This window comes from Coenobita brevimanus, chromosome 35 (assembly GCF_032717465.1).
Source record: "Coenobita brevimanus isolate Jiangsu-jjx chromosome 35, ASM3271746v2, whole genome shotgun sequence".
Taxonomy (NCBI): Eukaryota; Metazoa; Arthropoda; class Malacostraca; order Decapoda; family Coenobitidae; genus Coenobita; species Coenobita brevimanus.
In genome coordinates, this window is record NC_136988.1 from 12,712,634 (window position 1) to 12,736,767 (window position 24,134).

The window sequence follows — 24,134 nt, forward strand, 5'->3', positions numbered from 1 at the left end:
AATCACATAGGAAGAGGTGTTATGAAGCTTCCTTAACTAACGAGAATATGGCCCAAGTGTGAAACCCCTCCCTTACGAGTAACCTGTCCAAATATATATGAAATGTTTTCGAGGCAGTAAGAATACGAGACAAATATGCCACTGGACTAAAGGGTCAAATAATAATCACAAGAAGAACAAATATGATGACGATGAACAGGGATGATAATTAATAAAAACATTACGAAATTCTTTGAAAGTGTGAGGGAAAATTATGTTGACTATGACGTAAATGATATAGGATGACATTAACAAACACATTCTGAGCAGCTGTGTTTATAATATTTACTTGAGGGTTAGTAAGCTAAACATCACACAGATCGTAAGAACTATAGCTGTGATAAGTGTGATGATATAAAGTGCGATTTCTGAGTAGTTATTAGATACGGTGGTGGTAGGTGGTAGGGACCATCATCCACTCATTTGATGAAGTGCTACCTACTTCCACCTTCACGTTTATCATTCTTTTTTCTGTGTCCACCCTCTCTTCGTATTACTCCCATCTTTCCTGTCACTTATTATTACTCTCCTTTCCTTTTCAGGTGGCTTTACGTTCAGTGACAAGCCAAGTGGTTTCCTGTAAGCACGGAAACCATTTACAACGCTGGGTGGTAACCATATAACTAAAGCACACGTGTTCCCTACGTGTCAACAAGTGAGTTGAAGGAAGGTTCGTGCCCCTCCCCATAAAACAAGAAACTCAAAATCAAACGGCCAGTCCTTACAGGATTATGGAGTCTGGCTATAGATAGATTGATAGCTACCTGAAGAATGTGTAGATGAATTCCCTGAAGGCGTAGACGAAGAAGGCGGTGATGAAGATTGTGTGACAGCCAAACTTTCCGACGATCCTGTCGCCTATGAAGATGACTGGAACGGAGAAAAGGTTGCCCACCAAAAGAGCCATTCCTGAAAATATACGTATATCATATATCCCATGAAGGTCTGCGCAGTTTCCTTAAAATCATTTAACCAGAGAAAATCATTCAGAACAGTCAATTAAATACAACACTCCGGATCCTATGACTCTGTGGGTTGCTTGAGGTGGTCTGCCTTTAGCGAGAAATACAAGGTTTTGGCTATGATAACATTTTAAGCAAGATTTTTGAAAAATAATGTTTGTGATAATTTTTTTTTAATGCAAGAAAGACGAATGTAGACGAGTTCATAAAGAGTATTCATGGACAGCAAGGTCTATCTGTCTATCTATCTATTGCCAGACGCCTCAATCCCGTTCGGGGTGGCCACAAACAAATCGCCTCCACGTCGCCCTGTCCCCCGCCATTTCACTGCCCCGCTCCCAACTCACACCCCCTTCTCTCATATACCTCTCCACCCCATCCCTCCATCTCATCCTCGGCCTCCTCCTCCATCTTCCCCCCTCCACCTCACTTACATACACTCTCTTCGTCAGTCTTTCACCCTCCATCCTCTCCACATGGCCAAACCACCTCAGTGTGTTCCTCCTAACGCCTCCTATCACATCCACATCCACACTACAACGCTCCTTTATATCCTCATTTGTCAGCCTGTCTCTCCATGTGACTCCACAGGCTCCTCTTAAATAACTCATTTCCACTTATCTCACTCTTGACTTGTGTCCTTCCAGCAACGTCCAAGCTTCACTTCCATACGTTAGAGTTGGTATCACAATACTGTCATGTAGTAACTTTTTCACTTCCATGCTCACTTCCCTGCTTCTTATCACTGTTTTCAAGGAACCAGCAACCTTTCTTCCCTGCTGTACCCTTTCAAGCACTTCACCCTCCAAACCTCCATCCTTACTCATCACACTCCCCAAGTACTTAAACGTACTCACATTTTCCAATTCCTCACCATCCGACCTCGCTGTACATGCACTGACTTTACCTTTCTCAAAGACCATCACTTTACCCTTCCCTACATTCACCTTTAGATTCCGTTTCTTACACACTCTCCCAAACTCATCCACCAAGCCTTGCAGCTCTCCTTCGTCTTCACTCAACAACACAGTATCATCTACAAACAACAGTACAAGGAGTTTCCAAACACTACCCTCACCAGGGCCACTCCAACATCCACTACCCTACCTTGTACCTCTTTTATTACCCCATCCATGTACAGATTGAACAACCATGGAGGCATGACACATCCCTGTTTCAACTCAACCTTCAAAGAGAAAAATTCACTCAGTTCACCATCCACACGCACTGCAGCCTTAGCACCACCATACATACGAGTACTCTTCACAGCATTCAGCAACTTCCCAGCTACTCCATATATTCTTAATACTTACCACAATCCTTGTCTATTGACCCTGTCATATGCTTTCTCCAAATCCATGAAAGCTGCATACAACTTCTTTCCCTTCTCTAGAAACTTTTCCACTAAAGATCTAAGAATGAATATCTGATCTACACAACCTCTTCCCTTCCTAAAGTCTCCTTGTTCTTCTCCAACTAATTCCTCTGTTCTTTCTCTAACTCTGTCAATAAGTATCCTACCATACACCTTTCCTATTATACTAAGAAGGCAGATGCCCCTATGATTACCACACACTTCTTTTTCCCCTCTTCCTTTGTACAAGGGAATAATTATACCTGACTTCCAATCCTCCGGGACTCTACCTTCATCCCAGGCCAATCTGCACATTTTCCACATCCATTCTACTACTATCTCTCACCCATACTTCAGCATTTCACCACACACTCCATCAATTCCTGGGGCTTTCCCCAGTTTAACTTTCTTCATTGCTTCCACAACTTCTATCCTACTGATTTCTTCCTGTCTTCTCACCTCTCTTCTTCTCCCGGCCATTCCACAGCCACTTGTACTCGCATTACTTCCATCCTCTATGTTCAACAATTCCTTAAAGTGTTCTCTCCCCTCTCCACTAGTAATCTACCATTTTTATCATTCACTCCCCTGCTAACTTCACTTCCACCCTGTCTTACTCTTTTCACCTCTTTCCAGAACATTTTCTTACAGTCCCTCCACTTTACACTCAAGTTCCTTCCAAATTCCTCATCCGCCCTCTTCCTACTCTCTCTTACTAATCTTTTCACCTCTCTCTTTCTTTCTACATATAACTCTCTCTTCCACCTCTCAACTTCTTCCACGCCCCTATTTCTCATCCATTCATTGTATGCTTTCTTCTTTTGTACCACAGCCTGTCTCACCTCTTCATTCCACCATGCTGTTCTTTGCACACCCCTCCGTCTTCTCTTCATCCCACACACCACATCACAAGCTGCACATATTTCTTCTGTAAATATCCTGCACACACCTTCCTCGTCCCCCATCTGCTTCAATTCATATTTGCCTAATCGTTCCTCCACTTCTCTCTTATACTCTGCCTTTTTCTCATCCTCTTGTAACCTTTCCACTCTCCTTACAAATACTCCTTCTTCCCGTCCTTCCCTTCTTCTATTTCTCTATCCTAATTGGACCTTGATTCTGGCCACCACCAAATAGTGGTCAGAAAGTCCACTCCCCCAACCTCTATAAGCTCTTGCATCCATTACACATTATCGCATCCTTTCATCCACACACACATAATCAATCATTATCTTCCTTTCATTCAGTTCACCACCCACCCTTCTCATCACTCGCTATGTATACCTGTGGATCATTTTGTGCCTGAAGAGGGTATTGGCTATCACCAACCCCCTTCCGGCACAAATGTCCACTAACGCACTGCCATCCTCATCTATCTCAGCAGGCACACCCCACTCACCAACTATTCCATCCACCTTCAGATTCCCTACTTTACCATTCATATCACCAATCAAAAACACTCTCATTCCTTCCAAACTTTTCCATGCACATCTCCACATTTGTCCAGAACTCTTCTCTCACTCTACTTGCACGATCTTGCGTTGGCACATACACACACACAATCACCCACATTTGTTTTCCAACTTTCAATCTTACCCACACAATCCTTGACCCAACTCATCCATACTGTCTTATGCTCTTCTTCCATCTTTTACTCACAACTATACATACACCTTTTGCCCTCTCATTCTCACCTACTCCTGCACATATGCCCCATCCATACTCCCATTCTCTCACACTCTCACCTCCCCATTTCGTTTTAGATATTCCGCATACATCAACAGCAAGGTGTGAACGTTAATGTAGGTATTATTGAAGTGATCAATGGTGACAGTGAGGACAGTGTAATGTGTTGGTGATGGGAGAGACTCTTGAACGGGTAGAAGGGCATAAATACCCACCTTGACGCAAGTACACGAAATGAAGGTAACTGAGGCAAAAAGGGAGAGTGGGGAGCTGCTCAGATGAGCAAAGGTTTTCTTGTTCTATATATATTTTTACGGAACAGAGGACTGAGTACAGGGGCCATAAGTTTTCAAAACATTAAACAGAGAGAGGTAACATTTTTGTCTGGCATGAATATGAAATACTTTGCACAGTTTGAATGGCATGAATATGAAATACATTGCACAGTTTGAATAGGATAAGAGACAGAGTAATGAAAGGTGAGGAGAAAGAAAATCTGTTAATCAAATGTAACAGAGCCAGTGTTTAAATAGCATAGTCACATTAAAAAAAATGATTTGAATTAAGTGGTGAAAAGTGTATATCAGTAAGTTTGTGGATGGTAGGCAGCGTGGGAAAAAAATGCTGAATATGATATATACAAGTGAGATTAGTAGTAGTACTGTAGCTGCAATGCCAGGCTCATCTGGATTTGAAACTTGTGGACTGCAGGCTGAACTTACCCTTCTCCTGCAGCCCTCCATCCTCCTAGAGGGGGATAGTGAGAGTTGATGGACGTCTGTATAACCAGGCAGTGAATCCGTCCATTTATATCGGTGCCACCACGTGAAGTCAGCCCTCTCTAAACACAATGCTTGTGGGAAAAAGCAAGGAATGACAGCGAAGATAGCAATGAATCTGGTAAAGAATGAACATGGAGAGATGATACAAGGTCTGCACCCTGCTTTTGACCTCGGTCAACGCAATGGTCTATATCTGACAAGAATTATAAAAATTATGTGTGGATCGTTTCCCTGTGGGAGAGAAAGCCGAGAGTTTGGGAAGCTGGTAGGCTATACCGATTGAAAGGATGCCTGACCGACGTCAGTGAGAACTCAGCTGATAATTTTCCAGATACTGAGTTTTAGGATCATATCTGGATCTTCGCCACGACATTTTAACGATAATTACACTGAGAATGACAACGATTGGATAGTGTCCTTTTTTCATCTGACGGAACTGGACTATTTCCATAACTTCAATATTTAGTTGTACCTTCACTGAGCACTAGTTATGAGGTAAAAATAAGTTTCCTTTGGTGCTTGGTAAATCCATCCTTTAGTCTGACTATACATGGTCATCAACAGAGGTGTGAGGATTTGGGGATGCTTGTCTGATTAACTGTGCTATAATGATGATTACTGATAATGTGACACTCATACTCAATCTGTTATTCTACACCTTCCCCCACACCTCTCTGTCGGTGTCTTTTATCTATATCTAATAAGTATCTCACCCACATAAAGACTTTCAGCACTTCATTTCCAACATTCCGCCGTTCTTCTGTGTCTGGCATTATAGGTTAGTGCCTTTTATCCATATGAACTAATGGAAATGCTTTGTCTTCATAAATACGCATCATCACCTGAATAGATTCTTCTCTCTTTCTGATCACAGTCTCCTTGCTGTTTTAAAATTAATACTTTTGCTCATCGTAACATTCAGCAGAAATTTGTTGCTGTACGTATAAATTATTTACGTTTATATATGCGTCTGTTTCTTTGTGTTTGGTTTCAGGATTGACAATCATCATCTTGAACTCCCGGTTGTAGGAGTATGTACTTGTATGTAAACACAGATACACACTTCTCAAAAATAAAGGTAGTAGTAGTAGTAGTAGTAGTAATAGTTGTTCCCTAGGCAGTCTGGCCGAACAGCCCTGGGTCCCTTAGGAAGGCCGTGACAGAGACCGGGCTTTCCCACAGAGCTCTCAAAGAGTGTATGTTGTGTTGTTGGCGTATGTGATTGTGTGCAATGCAATCTTCCATAATGTGCTTAATAGTATAGGGTGCTGTGTTGCATCCTGGACAGGCATCAGCGACAGAGTCATCCAGCATCTTCTGATAGCTTAAGAGGGCTGGATGGTGCCCACATCTCAGCCTGGCCAGGTGGACCCTGTCCTCACGAGGGAGATAGGATTCAGAAGGGTGGATATCAGGAGGCCGTGCATGCAGCTATGTGTTGTCTTTAGGTGACTGAATGGAGCGGCGAGTAAGCTGAGTGTGGATATGCTTCTGGAAGCTGGTCTGAGGTGGGCGAGGGGGGAGAAATGACAGTATTTGTGTATGGTATCGTGTGCTGGGTGTTGTTTTGATGTTCCTTGGTGTGGGTGCCTGTGCTGCCATGTAATATAGTGGATGTTGTGGGTTTGTGGAGGCTGCAGCAAGAAACTGGGTGCCTCTCATGTCTAGGTGATCCTTGACTTTGAGGACTTTGGTTTCTTGATGTAGGTGGTCTGTGGGTGTCGTAGCTGTGCAGCCTTTGATTATTTTTAGGCCCTTGTTCCGTACGGCCTGTAGAGTGTTGTGTGTTTTTTTGAGGTTAGGAGCCCAGGCAGGGCTTGCATAATTCATCACTGAACGTATGTATTGTTTGTATACTGTGGTGGTGGTTTCTTTGTTGTGTCCGAATGTTGTATGGGCAAGTGACCTCAAGGCACTGAGTCTTGGTGTTATTATATTTTTAATGTTTGTGATGTTTTGTTTAAATGACACTGATGTATTATATGTTACTCCAAGGATTGTGTGTGTGTGTGTGTGTGTGTGTGTGTGTGTGTGTGGTAGGGGAGTGTTGTTTATGGTGAGGTGTGGGATGTGACTGTGTTCTGCTGTCCAGTTTGTGAGAAAGGTCACTGTAGATTTAGCTGGGGCTATTATGATCATGTTAGTAGTGAACCATTCGTGTAGTGTGTTGAGGTAAGGTTAAATGATGTGTGCAGCTGTGTTTGCGTTTTGGTGCATACATGTAAGTGTTAGATCATCTGCATAGGAAACTATGTGTATCTGTGGTGTGTGGGTAAGCCGTGCAAGTATAGGTTAAAGAGTGTAGGGGACAAAACAGATCCTTGTGGGACGCCGTTTGTGAAGTTTCTGATGTTAGAAGACTGACCGGCAAATGTTATGTGTGCACATCTGCCTGCTAAGTAGTTTGCCAGCCATCTTTTTGTGTTATTATGCATGTTTGTGTTGAGTATTTTGTTTGTGAGATTGTGACAGGGGATGGCATCAAAAGCTTTGCTGATGTCTAGTGTGATTAGGAGTGTTCTGTGTGGTGGCCTAGCTAAATTCATACCATCGAAAACTCTCTGTGTAAGGTCTATAAGAAGGGTGTTTGTGGAGCGTAGTGGCCTAAAGCCATGTTGTGACTGGGCTAGGGAAATGTGAGGTGTGACTAGTTATAGTATCAGTCGTTCAGTGGGCGAGGGGGGAGAAGTGACTTTGGAGGGGTTGCAGAGGAGTGTGATGGGGCTGTGTGAGGAGGGTAACGTGGGGTCTTTGTTGGGTTGAGGGATAGTGATGATAATGCCATGCTTCCAAATGTTGGGTATTATGTCGTGTGAGTTGCTGTACTTTGATATGTTGGTGAGTGCTTGTATGCCTTGTGGTCCAAGGTGTTTAAGGTGAATGTTTCAGAAATCAAGGTAAATACATGTAAATTCAAAAGACATTCCCAACATTTTAAACAAAGCAATAATAACAATAACTAGATAATTACAATTCGTGCTGTAATCCTTAGTGGTGGTGCTAGTGGTGGTGACTGCGGCAGGTGAGGTACTGACCTCCAGGGACCGCCAAATGGGCATTCTAGCTGGGGTTTACTATCAGCACGTGCAGCCCTACTGTACGTCATCGGTAGATTCCCACTCCCCATCAGATGGCGACTTAACTGTGGTTACCACCCATTAGCCTCAAGCAGTTATGTGTGAACTGGCAGTTCACAGAACACTTTGCATGTAATTTAATATGTCATTTCAGTACCTTTTTATTTGTATAACTTTCTTGTAGCCGAATTAGTTATCTCCATTGAATGAGAAGGTCCAAAATAACGTTTTTTTTATCACTTTGGGGCACAAAGAAGAAGTATATGTTGTATCTCCTGCTTTATCTGAAGCATGAAACTTGTGGACTGCAGGTTGAATTTCTCCTTCTCCTACAGTTCACCATCCTTATTACGTGGGATAGAAGGGAGTTGGGAGTGTATAACCCGGCAATGGAGCCTGTCACTTATAACGGCGCCACCAAGTAAGGTCGTCACCCAGCTGAAGTGGATAAATAATGTCATTGGTGGTGTCCTCGCTTTCTGTCCTGGGGGAGGTAGGAGGAAGCATCTTGTACGCCTTCACCAGTTTAAGTTCGATGGGGTTCCTGATCACTTTTAGATGCCTCTTACGAATCACATATTTTTTACGGTTTTTCTACAGTACGTATAAAGGGGATTAAAGCTGTATCTCACCCCTTCAGTTCTAAAGTCGCTCATAAGCTTGCCTTGGAGTAAAGCAACAAAATTTAAAGTAACTCACCATACTTAAGTGGGTACGTTTGCTTTTACCAGGGTAAAGGGAAGTATCATAAGATGTTTTGGCCGTGGAGGGAATGTAGAATGACAGACTAACTAGGAAAGGGTATGTGGATACTGGAAAAAGGACACCGAGAATGATAAGGAGGGATAGTATAGAGACCTATATGAGAGAGGTGGTTGTGAAGTGGAGAAAGGTTAGCCTGATGGCAGATGATAGAATGACATGAAGGAGAATCCATTTTACCCACGAGTTCCTGAATTAAGGGATTTGGTTATGGACAGACAGATAGACAGACAGATATAATTTTCTCTCTTCTGAACAGTGTCATACAGAAATTACCAACCCATGACGGAGTTTGGCGCTTCAAGGGTCTTGAGGAAGGGGAAAAGGTAGGTTGAAACGAAACCCCAGTTGGTGCCGAGAGCAAATGCCAAGATAAGGAGAGCGTTCACCTCCTTCTTGGTCATTAGCCTCTTCAGGTCAGCCGCCATCCGGTTCTCCGTGTGCTCCACCTGAATCACAGTCTTACTTCACTCCACTACCCACACCCCAGACACATTATTTTCAGCTAATTCTCTAGTATGTGTCAGAACATCTATCACTTATATAAAGAAATATCAAGCCATTCATCATCCATTTCTTTATTGGCCAGCATTCCATCAGCCTGGTTGACTGAAATACTGACGGCTACCAATCATTCAGTCACGAACATGACAACTGATAAGAAACATGCAATGAGGCAGGACAGACTCACAGTGAAACGGAGACGGATGACAAGGGCAGCCGAGACTAACAATACGGCAACAGAAAGGAACATGGCAGGGGTGTAGTCCGAGTAACCTGAAAAAGAAATGGTAAATGTGAATATGAGGTGTGAAGGATGCATACATCCACAAACAGTTTCAACAATCTCCCCCACCCCCATTGCAGCTTGAGACATACCATTACATTGTCCTTTATGGATCCCCACTTGATTGATGTGTTAAAATTATCAGATTATCATCACACAATATAAACACACACACACACACACACACACACACACACACACATATATATATATATATATATATATATATATATATATATACAGTACATTCTCACAGTACGCAAGTTCCAAGTATGCTATCCCCCTTCTACACGAGGACCTATTTTTTTTTTATTTTAGTGTATTTTTTATTAGTACACAAACTCAACTCCTTTTAAGCGAGACGGGCAGCGAAGAATGGCCCAAATCCGGGGTGACCGTGAGTACACGATATTGCCCCCCAAAAAAGCAATAACGGCTACAGGTGAGCAGCCATATTCATGTTGGTTTAGTTAAGCCATATCCTTGTTGATTTACCTAGTAAAGCCATAATCTTGTTGGTTTCTTTTATCTTAGGTAGCCTAATATGTCTTATTTTCCCTGTATACTTAGGTCTGAAAGTCATCTCAAGGGTTGCTCATGAAGGGGGGTGCCGCCCATATAGGAGCGAATTTCTAGTATGCAACGTCCTCTGCCGCCCATATACGCGCGAACTAGGGGGATGAATTGTGAATATATATATATATATATATATATATATATATATATATATATATATATATATATATATATATATATATATATTGTTACATAGCCTATGATTTCATCATCCTTTGTGTAATTCTAACGTAAATTATGCTGCATGTTTGATCACGAGCGTGTTCTACCTCACTCCCCCCTTCTACCCTTATAGTAAAGTAAGTCGTTCTTTCTGTTGTTCAGAGCAGGATTGTCAACTCTTTGTCCCCATGGCTTCATTTGCGCGTCCTTCTTACAAGTTGTATCAAGCTCTGTCGGCCCCTATATAATGAGCTCAGTCTCTGCATTATTGCCACTTAGATCTACTCCTCATTTTGTTCACATCTCTGTCCTCCCCTGTGCAATTGTTATTATTGTGAGTGCTCAGGAAGTCTCCAACCACCTAGCAGCTGTGTAATTTGAGTATAAGTGTTATTGCTTTTTTTCCTTGTACTGTATACCATAAAGTGTTAATTCTTAGGCCTAGTAAGGTTTTTTTGTGATTCATGTGTTTTATGTCATTTTTGATAATATTTTGTATCTGTAATATTATATCTTGCATTCACTGAGTATTATCCGGTATTCTCATTTTATCAGAGCTGACTTAGATAAATTTATTCTTGCTAATTTCGTGTTAATAGAGGCTATTGCAGTTAACCATATATTTAACCTGTTTTTGCCATTACATTATCCTTATGAGTCCTGAATGTTTTGTTGTTAGGTTGAGCATTAAACTTTAACTTGTAATTTTACCTAATTCTTTTGTTTTGAACCTGGAACTTTACGGGACAGTAGTGATTTTTAGTATTCTCACTTAAAGTGTACATTATCTTTCTCTGTTCCGTAACATAAATTTGGCGACCTCTTATCAGGATATTCAGGATATTATCATAAGGATATTGCTTGATATTTTGTGACTGTGATTTATTCATGATGTCTACTATTACTACGCTTGATAAAGCCAAAGATTTTTTGTCAAATGTGCAAACAGTGTGTGATGTAGAAAACAGAACAAAGAATGAACTTAAGCTTGTTGCTCAATAATTGGGAATTGCAGTTCACTCTCATCATTCTAAAGATCAAATTATTGGCATGATTAATAAAAGCTTGTTTAATGTAACTCCTCCAAATGAGCAAACACAGATTGAAATAGCTAAGTTACAGCTAGCTCTGCAGGAGGCTCGTGTTAAGGAAGCTGAGTTTCAGGCACGTGCTAAGGAGGCTGAGTCCAGTGCTAAGGTGGCCGAGTCTCAGGCTCGTATTCAGGAGGCTGAATTTCAGGCAAATGCTCGTATTCAGGAGGCACAGGCACAGGCTCAGGCACAAATTGAACTAGCTAGGATTCAGGCAGACCATGAGTATCGCATGAAACAAGGTGGAACTGGATCATCTAGCTCTGATGATTTTGATGTGGCTAAAAATATTAAACTTGTCCCTCCTTTTAATGAATCTGATTTAACAAAGTATTTTCAGTTGTTTGAGAGGGTAGCTACAGGTTTTAATTGGCCCAAAAAGTATTGGCCAGTACTCCTTCAAACTGTTCTCACCGGTAAAGCTCAAGTAATTTATGCATCTTTGCCTCAGGATCAATCTGATAATTATGATGTACTGTAGTTAAGAGCTTGATTCTTAAGGCCTATGAACTTGTTCCCGAAGCCTATAGAGTAAAATTTAGGACAACTCATAAGCAAGATAAGCAATCCCATGTTGAGTATGCAAAAATCAAAGAAGATCTGTTAGAGCAGTGGTTAAAATCTAAGAATGTGGATTCTGATTTTGACAAATTTAAGCAGATGATTTTGCTGGAGGACTTCAAAAGGTGTATTAATAATGATGTAAGCCTATATCTTGATGAGAGAAGGATAGATAATTTGTCTGATGCTGCAGTTTTAGCTGATGAATATGTTCTCACTCACAAGAGATATTCTAGAGAAAAAAGGAAAGCTGAGAGTAAGTACGTTGCCTCTACTCAGAGTACGGGTAACAGGAAAGAGAATAAAGATGATGTTTCTCAGGAAGTAAATACCAGCTCCACCTCTAGATTTCAGAAAAGTAAATGTACTTATTGTAGTAAGCTTGGTCATACTACGGAGAAATGTTTCAGGAGACAGCGTGATGTGAACAAAAAGGAGTCTTTAAATATTCAGTCAATTGGTCTAGTGTCCACCCTTGAGAGTTTCTAGAATTCTTTAACTGAGTTAACTGAACCTGCTTTGAGGCCTAAATTAAATTCTCATGATGGAGCTCCTCTTTTGAGCAGTAACGTGGGTGACACTCTCAAGAGTTCATGTGCTAATTTCCTGTCTGATGGTTTTGTCAGTCCTCTGGACAGTAATGACAGGAAATCAGTTAAAATATATCGTGATACAGGTGCTTGCCAATCCCTTATGCTGACCAGTGTTCTTGGCTCTAATGTTAATTCCTCTGATGAAACTGTAATCTTACAAGGTGTAGGGAATAATTACTTCTCTGTCCCTCTGTGCAGAGTGAATTTAGAGTCTGGTTTTGTTAATGGTTCCGTTATGGTTGGGTTGGTTGAGACACTCCCAATGTCAGGTGTAACTTTCTTACTTGGAAATGATATTGGTGGAAGTCAAGTGTGTCCAGCTCCTCAGTTGTCTAGTGAGCCAATGGCTGCGGCCCGTGATTGTGATGTCCCTGATGTGTTCCCTGCATGTGCTGTCACTAGGGCTAAGTCTAAAGTTACTGGTGATTTAGAGGATAATGATGATGATGATGTTATCCTAGCTGACACTTTTCTTGCTAATTTGGACCACTCACCAGATAAGGCAGTACCCCGTAGTGTTGATAATTTGTCTCTTCAAGAGTTGGTTGAGTTGCAGGTTGCTGACCCTGAGTTGAAAGGTCTAGCTAACTCTGCTTGCAGTGAGGAAGAGTCAGCTGGTGCTTCTACTTGTTATTATATAAAGTCAGGAGTACTTATGAGGAAGTGGAGACCCCCAACAGCATCAGCCGACTGTGAGTGGGAAGTTGTACATCAAGTTGTCATCCCTCGTGTTTGTAGGCAGGATATCATTAGAGTGGCTCATGATTCCAGTTTGGCAGGACACCTTGGGGTGAGGAAGACTGTGGCACGCATTTTGAAACACTTCTACTGCCCAGGTATCTTCAAAGATGTTTCCTGGTATTGTAAGTCTTGTCACACCTGTCAAGTTGTGGGGAAGTGTAATCAGACCGAAAAGGTTGCACCTCTAGTTCCCATTCCTCCTTTTGAGGCGCCTTTCACCTGTGTGTTGGTGGATATTGTGGGCCCTCTTCCTAAGACTTCTTCAGGATTTTCTTATGTGTTGACCCTGATTGATATGGCTACTCGTTATCCTGAAGCCATTCCACTTAGAAATATCTCAGCAAAGAACGTGGTTAAGGAAATGCTAGGGTTCTTCACAAAGTTTGGTCTGCCCAAGGAGGTACAGTCAGACCGGGGAAGTAATTTCATGTCAAATGTTTTCAAGCAGTCTCTGAAAGAGTTGGGCATCACCCAGATCACGTCTTCAGCTTACCATCCCCAGACCCAAGGAGCATTGGAGAGATATCACCAAACACTCAAATCGATGCTCAAGAAATACTGTTTGGAACATCAGAAAGACTGGGATAAAGGTCTTCCATTTGTTGTATTTGCCGCAAGAGAATCTCCATATGAATCACTGGGCTTCTCACCTTTTGAACTACTGTTTGGCCATGAAGTAAAAGGACCCTTTAAGCTACTCAAGGAATGCTGGCTGTCGGAGGAAGATGACGTCAACCTGCTGGAGTATGTGATGAAGTTCAAAGAACGGCTGTCCACTGCTTTACAGCTGGCGAGAGAGAATTTAGGAGCTGCTCAGGATAAGATGAAGACTTGGTATGATAAGAAGTCCAGGTTACGCCACTTTCAGCCAGGAGATCAGGTTTTGATTCTGCTACCGGTGCATGGGCAACCTCTTCAAGCCAAGTTTAGTGGTCCTTATTTCGTGGAGAAGAAACTCAGTGATGTCAACTATGTCATCGCCACACCAGATCGTAGAAAGAACAAGCAACTTTGTCACATCAACATGCTAAAGTTATATCACAGGCAGGACGAAAATAACCCAGTCTGCACTGTAGCTGTTCCACCCGGGTCTGCAAGTGAAGTTCTCCCATGCAGTATGAGCCTGAGTGATAGTTTGGGGAAGAATCCTGATATCATGAATGATCTCCAGACCAAGCTTTCTCATCTAGCTCCCGAGGAAAGGCAGGAGTTTTCGGCATTACTGCAGGAGTACCCGCAAGTGTTCCGTGCTACTCCAGGAAGAACCACTGTGTTGATGCATGATGTCGATGTTGGTGACGCAAAGCCAATTAAACTGCCTACTTGCCGTGTGAACCCAGTGAAAGTTCCTCTCATCCAGAAGGAGCTTGGCTACCTGTTGAACGACAAGATGATTGAGCCCTGTTAGAGCGAGTGGAGTTCTCCTGTCACTCTAGTCCCTAAGCCAGGTGGGTCACAGCGGCTTTGCATCGACTACAGACGTGTTAATCAGATAACCAAAACAGACACTTACCCTCTCCCTCGTGTGGAAGATTGCATAGACAAGATCGGAAAGACTAGGTACATAAGTAAGTTTGATTTGTTAAAGGGATACTGGCAAGTACCTATGACTGAACGTGCTAGGGAGATCTCATGTTTTGTAACACTAGGAAAGACTTTTGCATGTTCTGTAATGCCATATGGTATGAAGAATGCACCAGCCACATTTCAGAAGCTCATGAATGTTGTAACAGAGGGTTTGGCAGGGTGTGTTGTTTATATTGATGATGTATTAATCTTCAGTGACAACTGGAAAGATCACCTATGCCGTGTCAGTAAATTTCTTGAGCGTTTGGTTCAGGCTAATCTTGTAGCTAATTTATCAAAGTGTGAGTTTGGTCAAGCTAAAGTTCAGTACCTTGGGTACGTAATTGGTGATGGACATGTTGCACCACCAGCAGCTAAGGTTCAGGTTATAAGTGATCTTCCCAGACCTAAAAGTAGGAAAGAGCTACAAAGATTTTTGGGAATGGTAGGTTATTACAGGAGATTTGTTCTTAACTTTTCAGTTCTTGTATCACCACTTATAGACCTACTGAAAAAGGGAGTTAAATTTGTTTGGACCGATAACTGTGAATCCTCTTTCAGCAAACTTAAAGCTATCCTGTTAAGTCAGCCAGTGCTCGCTACTCCAAATTTTGCTAAGCCTTTTAAGATGGCTGTTGATGCAAGTGATACGGGAGCTGGGGCTGTTTTGCTGCAAGAGGATGATCAGGGTATTGAACACCCTGTATCTTATTACAGTACAAAGTTCACTCCACCTCAAAAGAACTACTCAACTATTGAGAAAGAGCTTTTGGCCTTGATTTTGGGTTTACAGCATTTTTCATTTTATTTGTGTTCTGGTTTTGACCCCATAGTCATTTATACCGATCATAACCCACTGAAATTCCTTAGTAATTTTAAGATAAAAATCAGAGATTGACAAGATGGAGTTATGGGTTCTTTTTTTTATCATCCAGGTTACAGGGGTTTTCTAATAATGTCCTCATACATTGAATGCTGTCTTGCTTTTCTATTATTATCAGCAATATAATAATTTATTATGTTTTTCTTGATGTTTGTGATGTGGCTCGTGTTCATTGGTGGTTAAAAACTCCAAGAAAAACACGCACAAAGTTTCCGACCTTTAAGCTGCTATTATTGTGAAAATAATAATACATATGTCATAGAACTTTTGATTTTATTCCACAGTATGACACCCCTGGGACATTATGTTAATATATTATTGGCCTCTTATTATGTATTTCTGTAGTTATTAGTAGGATCAAAATATTTTCTTATACGATCGGTCAGGCAATGGGGGGCAAAAAAATCCTTCTTCACACGATATCATCATGATTAATGACAGATAGCGGAAAATAGAGGTTATTTTTTTTTTTAAAATGAGGCAGAAGGAACCAAAGGCAACGAGCCCACAAAACTGTTCCTTCCAAGAGAAAAACAAAATACAAGAGAGAGACAAATTCAAAATCCATTCATTTCTTGATGCCTGGACACACTGCATTTGAAAGACTGGAGATCATAAGAAGCAGGAAATACAGGCAAAAGGAGACAGTTCCAGAGTTGACCTGTTGCATAAATGGAGGACTGGGAGTAACGGTTAACTCTTGCATTAGAGAGTTGGACCGAAGAGGGGTGAGAGTTTGCTGCTAGACGGGTGCTACGTGCCCGTCGTAGAGGTGGAGAAATGCATGCAGACAGTTCAAAAGAACAGTGACCATTGAAGTAGCGATAGAAAAGAGATAAAGAGGCAACAGTGAGGTAAAGAAACAGAGGTTGAAGGGAGTCAGCAAGAGGGGGAGAGTTAATGAGACGAAAAGCCTTTGACTCCACCCTATTGGGAAGAGCTGTATGTGGGGAGCCTCCCCACACATGACAGTTGTACTCCACGCAGGGGTGGATAAAACCCCTGTATTGAGTCAACAATTGTGCAGGGGTAAAGAAGGAACGGAGTCGGCTTAGTACAACCAATCTCTTGGAAGCAGATTTTACAAGAGGTATAATATGATCTTTCCAAGATAAGTCCCGAGTAAATGAAAGTCCAAGCATGTTCAACGATGATGCAGGACTAAGTTGAATATTATTAAACATTAGTGGGTATACCTGTGGAAGATTTTGTCAGGTTGATAGGTGTAAGAACTGAGTCTTTGATGCATGAAAAACAACCAGATTATTTTTACCCCAGTTAGAGATACGAGCAAAGTCAGACATTAGGTGTCCTATAGCCTCATCCCTTGTTTGTTGAAGTAACTGCTGAGATGGACGTTGCGGGAATCGAATGGAAAGGTGAAGGGTGGAGTCATCAGCGTATGAGTGGATAGGGTTAGATGTACAGCTTAGAAGGTCATTGATAATAAAAGGAAGAGAGCTGGTGATAGGATAGAGTCCTGAGGAACACCAGAGTTAATAGATCTAGGAGAAGAACGATGGCCGTCTACAACAACGGCTATAGAACGACCAGAAAGGAAGCTAGAGATGAAGGCACAGATAGAAGGATAGAATCCGTAAGAGGGTAGTTTGGAAATTAAAGATTTATGCCAGACTCGATCGAAAGCTTTTGAGATGTCAAGTGTAATGGCAAAGCTTTCGCCAAAGTCCAGAAAGGAGGATGACCAGGAGTCTGAAAGGTAGGTAAGAAGATCGCCTGTGGAGCGTCCCTGACGGAACCCATACTGACGATCAGAAAGAAGGTTGTGATAGGAAAGATGCTTTAAAATTTTTCTATTAAGAATACACTCGAAAACTTTTGAGATACAGGATGTTAAAACAATTAAACGATAGCTAGAGGGTTGGGAATGGTCACCCTTCTTTGGGACTGGCTGAATGAAAGCAAACTTCCAACAAGAAGGAAAGGTACAAGTTGATAGACAAAGGCGAAAGAGTTTGCGTAAGTAGGGTGTAAGCACAGAAGCACAATTCTTGAGAACAACAGGAGGGACTCCATCAGGCCCATATGCCTTATTAGTATTGAGGTCTGTGATGGCAGAAAATACATCAGCTGAAGAAATTTTAATGTTAGTCATGAGGAAGTCAGCGGGGGGAAGTGATGGAGGAACAGCACCGGAATCATCTAAGGTGGAATTGGATGCAAAAGTCTGAGCGAAGAGATCTGCTTTATCAGTAGAAGAAATAGCTACAGAGCCATCAGAGTAGAAAATAGGAGGGAAGGATGATGAGGCAAAGTTGTCAGAAAGGTTTTTGGCAAGGTGCCAGATGGAACAGGAAGAATTGAAGTTAGTACGGATGAAATAATTTTTAGCAGAGCGAAGAACAGACTTAGCACGATTCTGGCAGAAACGTACAAAAGATGTGATTCGGGGGTGGGTTGGCTCCGGTACCTTTTATTGCAATAAAGGAAATACCATAAGCTACATAAAAAAGAATAAATAAATAACACAAGCAGTTTCCGAGATATCAAAGTTTTAATGTTGCCAGTCTTTAAACGGATTCTCTGGCGTTTTGTAGTATTGGCTCTTAGCCCGGTAATGAATTCAATGCCTCACTTAGAGGCAGGAAATCATTAAGTGTTCCTTTGTAAGTACCATGGTAGTTAATACTAATAAAGAACCTCTCCACTGTCTTGGTACAGTATGATATAACTTGAACAAATACTCCAGACCCTAGATGATTGAGTCAATGGAATTAACTACATAAATGATGTGGCAAAAACTAGACCAATTGGGTCGGAGGTTGGTGAATGTTGGTTTTCAGTACATATCAGCGCCGACAGTAGTTAGTGTCTACCGCCTGCAAGGATGGCCTTAATAAAGTAAAAGGATTAGGGAAAACATCAGTAATGAATATGCTGTCGCTACTGAGAGCTCTTCACTCTGTATATATATATATATATATATATATATATATATATATATATATATATATATATATATATATATATATATATATATAGATATATATATATATATATATATATATATATATATATATTTGACAACAATTATTAACCTTCTTGACCTTCTCAGTTGCGTAATTAACAGAATATTTATGATTACTCACCGAGACCAGTACTGTACCAGTCGATCAGTGCACCGGTGATGGGTGGGGCAATGCTGCCTGCGATTATGGGCAAAATCCGCTGCTTCCCAAAGTCTCCACCTCGCTTCTTAATCATGGCCAGGGTCGTTGCGTCCTGGGATGGTAATGAATAATAAATAATACCAGAGAGGCAACATATGCATGCAATTTCGTGACAAAAAAAGAATATGCATAAGAAAATATTTTAAAAAATATCCATGCAAATTCGTGACATATGCATTCAAATTCGTGACATTTTTCTAAATTTACTTTAAGTAAAAACAGAGTTTCTCAATCTCCTTTTCTAGTCCACGGGAAAACCTAACCCATTTAAGCTCAGTTGATGACCAAGTGTAGTCAGACTGTATGGTTTGACTACTAACCAACGAGACTCATTTCTGCCTCACAACTAAAGCTTCTAGAATTTCATGTTACCACGACTTAGTACTCAATGGGTGAGAGTCGCCCAGATACTCTGGATGGAAACAAATTGACTATAGAGAATATTTAGGTGTAATCTGGATAATAATAATAATAATAATAATAATAATAAGAAGAAGAAGAAGAAGAAGAGGAAGAAGAAGAACAATGGTGATGATGATGATGATGATAATAATAATCATCATCTCTATCTATTTATCTATTGCCAGAAGCCTCAATCCCATACGGGGTGGCCACAAACAAATCGCCTCCACGTCGCCCTGTCCCCCGCCATATCACTGTCCTGCTCCCAGCTCACACCCCCTTCTCTCATATACCTCTCCAGCCCATCCCTCCATCTCATCCTCGGCCTCCCTCTCCCTATCCCCCCTCCACCTCACATACACTTTCCTCCTCAGTCTCTCACCCTCAATTCTCTCCACATGGCCAAACCACCTCAATGTGTTCCTCCTAACGCCCCCTATCACATCCACATCCACACCACAACGGTCCTTTATATCCTCATTTATCAGCCTGTCTTTCCATGTGACTCTATAGGCTTATCTTAAATAACTCATTTCCACTGTTTTCACTCTTGACTTGTGTCCTTCCAACAACGTCCAAGCTTCACATCCATACATTAGAGTTGGTATCACAGTACTGTCACGTAGTAATTTTTTCATTTCCATGCTTACTTCCTTGTTTCTTATCACTGCTTTCAAGGAACCAGCAACCTTTCTTCCTTGTTGTACCCTTTCTAGCACTTCAACCTCCAAACTTCCATCCTTATTCATCACGCTACCCGGGTACTTAAACGTATTCCTCACCATCCAACCTCACTGTACATTCACTGACTTCACCTCTCTTGAAGACCATCACTTTACTCTTCCCTACATTCACCCTTAGATTCCGTTTCTTACACACTCTCCCAAATTCATCCACCAAGCCTTGCATCTTCCCTTCGTCTTCACTCAGTAACACAGTATCATTTGCAAACAACAGCACAGGGAGTTTCCAAACACTACCCTTTCTCACCAGGGCCACTCCATCATCCACTGCCCTACCTTGTACCTCTTTTATTACACCTTCCATGTACAGATTGAACAACCATGGAGACGTGGCGTATCCCTGTTTCAACCCAACCTTCAAAAGAAAAATTCACTCAGTTCACTACCCACACGCACTGCAGCCTTAGCACCATCATACATACTCTTCACAGGATTCAACAACTTCCTATTTACTCCATATACGAGTATTCTTAATACTTTCCACAGTCCTTGTCTATATACCCTGTCATATGATTTCTTCAAATCCATGAAAGCCGCATACAATTTCTTTCCCTTCTCTATAAACTTTTCCACTAAAGATCTAGGAATGAATATCTGATCTACACAACCTCTTCCCTTCCTAAAGCCTCCCTGTTCTTCTCCAACTAATTCCTCTGTTCTTTCCCTAACTCTGTCAATAAGCATCCTACCATACACTTTTCCTATTACACTAAGAAAGCACATGCCCCTATGATTACCACACACATCTCTTTCCCTTTTTCCTTTGTACAAGGGAATAATTATACCTGACTTCCAATCCTCCGGGACTCTACCTTCCTCCCAGGCCAATCTGCACATCTTCCACATCCATTCTGCTACTATCTCTCCCCCATGCTTCAGCATTTCACCACATACTCCATCAATTCCCGGGGCTTTCCCCAGTTTGACTTTCTTCATTGCTTCCACAACTTCTATCCTACTGATTTCTTCCTATCTTCTCACCTCCCTCCTTCTCCCAGCCATTCCTCAGCCACTTATACTCGCATTACTTCCATCCTCTATGTTCAACAATTTTTTAAAGCGTTCTCTCCATCTGCTCACTTTTTCTCCCTTCTCCACTAGTAATCTACCATTTTTATCTTTCACTCCCCTGCTGACTTCACTGCCACCCTGTCTTACTCTGTTCACCTCTTTCCAGAACATTTTCTTTCAGTCCCTCCAATTTACACTGAAATTCCTTCCAATTTCCTTATCCACTCTCTTCTTTCTCTTACTAATCTTTTCACCTCTCTCTTCCTTTCTACATATAACTCTCTCTTCCGCCTCTCAACTTCTTCCACGCCCCTATTTCTGATTCATTCATTGTATGCTTTCTTCTTTTTTGCCACAGCCTGTCTCACAACTTCATTCCACCACGCTGTTCCTTGCACTCCCCTCCGTCTTCTCCTCACTCCACTCACCACATCACATGCTGCACACATTTTTTCTGTGAATATGTTGCACACACCTTCCATGTCCTGCATCTGCTCCACTTCATATTTACCCAATAGTTCCTCCACTTCTCTCTTATATTCTGCCTTTTTCTCATCCTCGTGTAACCTTTCCACTCTCCTTGCAACTATTCCTTTTTCCCGTCCTTCCCTTCTCCTATTTCTCCATCTTACTTGGGTGTTGATTCTGGCCACCGCCAAGTAGTGGTCTGAAAGTACACTTCCCCAACCTCTATAAGCTCTTGCATCCATTACACATGTTTGCATTCTTTCATCCACACACACATAATCAATCATTGCCTTCCTTTCATTCAGGTCACCACCCACCCTTCTCATCACTTGCCATGTATACCTGTGCATCATTTTGTGCTTGAAGAAGATATTGACTATCACCAACCCCCTCCCAGCACAAATGTCTACTAACACACTGCCATTCTCATCTATGTTAGGAGGCACACCCCACTCTCCGACTATTCCATCCACCTTCACATTCCCTACTTTACCATTCGTATCAACGAACAAGAACACTCTTATTCCTTCCAAACCTTTCCATGCAAACTTCTACATTTGTCCAGAATCTTCTCTCACTCTGCTTGCACGATTCACATTGGCGTATACTCGTACACAATTGCCCACATTTGTATTCTAACTTTCAATCTTACCCACACAGTCCTTGACCCAACTGATTCTTACTCTCTTATGATCTTCTTCCATTTTTAACTCACAACAATTCACACTCCTTTTGCCCTCTCATTCTCACCTACTCCTGCACATATACCCCATCCATACTCCCATTCTCTCGCACTCTCACCTCTCCATTTAGTGTCAGTTAGTCCACATACATTCACTTTCGCACCTTCAAGCACCTGGACGATCTCTCTCTCTCTCTTTCACCTTATCATTCCCACCCCTTACATTCCATGTTGCAATCGGTACCATGTCCTTTGTCCGGTCCTTGGTCATCATCATTTGGTCAGTCCTTGTCCGAGGCTTCTTGTTTGTCTTTTTAGTTAGTTGATTTCCGGGGAGGGGCAGTAACCCTCCGCCTACCCTGTTAGTTGCCTCGTGCGACAAGCAGGGATACTGGGGGAGTATTCTTGAAAAAAACCCTACCCCTAGGGGGTCATAATAATGATGATGATCATCATCATCGTTTATCATTCGGACCTCTTTTCCCACCCTTGGGCAGGATGAGGAGTAGCAATGTCCCACCAGCCCAAATTTGCCCAATCCAATGGGCCATGCTTCCATTCACTCATCATTCAAGCCCCCCGAATCCTGGCACTATCGGATACGTCAAAAACATTCACCACATTCTGTAGCTTCACATAAACGTGTCCGACTGAGTCAATGCGGATGCTGCCATGTTAAAAAGGGGTGCCAAAACCCTGATCATGCACTTCTCCTCACAACATTCATCCAGCCAGCTCAATCTCTTGTCAGTTTCATAGCCTCACCGACTTCCAAACCTTCCTTCCTCACACACTCACCCACCATATCTCTCCACCTTCTCCTTAGCCTACCTTGCCTCCTTCCTCCTTCAAATTCGGTCAGATATACCTTTTTTCACCACTCTATTGTTATCCATTCTCTCTACAAGACCATACCATCTCAATACACTCACTTCAATTCTGGTGTCTGTCACGAGTCGGAGAGATTTTGTATTTAAATAAGCTCGTTACATTAACTTTGGTGGGAAACCGCGAATTGTAGTGGAATCCCAGTATCTATTGCTCAGTTTAAACCACCATGTATTCACTCGATCGGGAGTGTTTTCAGAACAATTTTTCACTGTGCCATAAATGATTGTCTTTGTGCGCAACTTTAGCACCTCTGCTGAGTACTTTGTTATGGGCATGTTTCGCTCATTCTAGCCGTTAGCAAGTGCGGCTCGACACTCGCCTCTTTCTCACGATTTGAAGTCAGTCAAGGTTTGAGCGCCACGGAAGCAGATAGTGTGTGTGGCAGCTTCCTTCCCTGGCAATGACGCCTAGTTCCCACAGCCGCCGTTGGATTCCCACCTAGCGTGATTGGCAAGAGGCTCAGTGTGTGCAGTGTCCTTCCTCAGTAATGACGCCCAGTCATCTGCTTTGTCCACTTTTTTGACCAGTATTTCTTTTCGTTTTTCCCTTTGTTTAAGAGTTAGCTTCTGAGTGAGCGAGTGAGTGCGATCTCCTTATTTTGAATTCATTTTGAAATGTAACGTCAATTTATTTTACTGTAATCAATAAATTAACAGTTCTTTTTCTTGAGCTTAAAATAGTGTAAACTCGTGTTTTATTTTCCATATTAAGCTTATGTCACTTATGGCTCCTAGTTTGCATAAATGCTTTGCTATTCTTAACTGGTACTTAGGCCAGTCCTTTTGCATTAAGTTTAAAATCCTTTGTGCAACCAAGAGTTAATGCATCAGCAAGAACCTGTTATCATTAACAGCATTAGTTATTGATTGTCAGGGGTGGAGTCACTTTCTCCAGAGGCCAACAGTACTAATAAACAGCACGAGTGAGTCATTAGTCTCTGCTGTGTACTGTTGAGGAAGTTTATAAAATCTTGTCATGAGAGAATCAGCGAAGTAAGCCGGAATAAAGTAATCATTGCTTGATTTTCATAAGACAATTCATGGTCTTGCTCTCAAGATTATTGAATATTATACTTTAATATTGTATATACATAAAAAACCCCGTGACATTTGGCGACCTTGCCA

The 24,134-nt window shown here is 41.8% G+C and overlaps 1 protein-coding gene across 1 annotated transcript; it reads right to left on the bottom strand.

The window, feature by feature from the left end:
• Positions 1 to 799: 799 nt before the first annotated feature.
• LOC145396148 (uncharacterized) lies at positions 800 to 18,847 on the bottom strand. Its single transcript, XM_080269591.1, has 4 exons — positions 18,733 to 18,847; positions 9,354 to 9,439; positions 8,943 to 9,111; positions 800 to 948 (listed from the first exon to the last, which is right to left on the bottom strand). Exons 1-4 carry the CDS (start codon positions 18,845 to 18,847, stop codon positions 800 to 802), a joined length of 519 nt encoding a protein of 172 aa, XP_080125717.1.
• Between the last annotated feature and the right edge of the window lie 5,287 nt (positions 18,848 to 24,134).

What these genes read in the sequence shown, in the direction of transcription:
- LOC145396148 (XM_080269591.1), bottom strand. Translation starts at nt 18,847, where the DNA reads ATGATTAAGAAGCGAGGTGGAGACTTTGGGAAGCAGCGGATTTTGCCC. An exon ending in CTGGTACAGTACTGGTCTCG is followed by an intron (nt 9,440 to 18,732) that starts GTGAGTAATCAT and finishes TTTCTTTTTCAG; the next exon opens with GTTACTCGGACTACACCCCT. An exon ending in AGCGCCAAACTCCGTCATGG is followed by an intron (nt 949 to 8,942) that starts GTTGGTAATTTC and finishes GTATATTTTCAG; the next exon opens with GAATGGCTCTTTTGGTGGGC.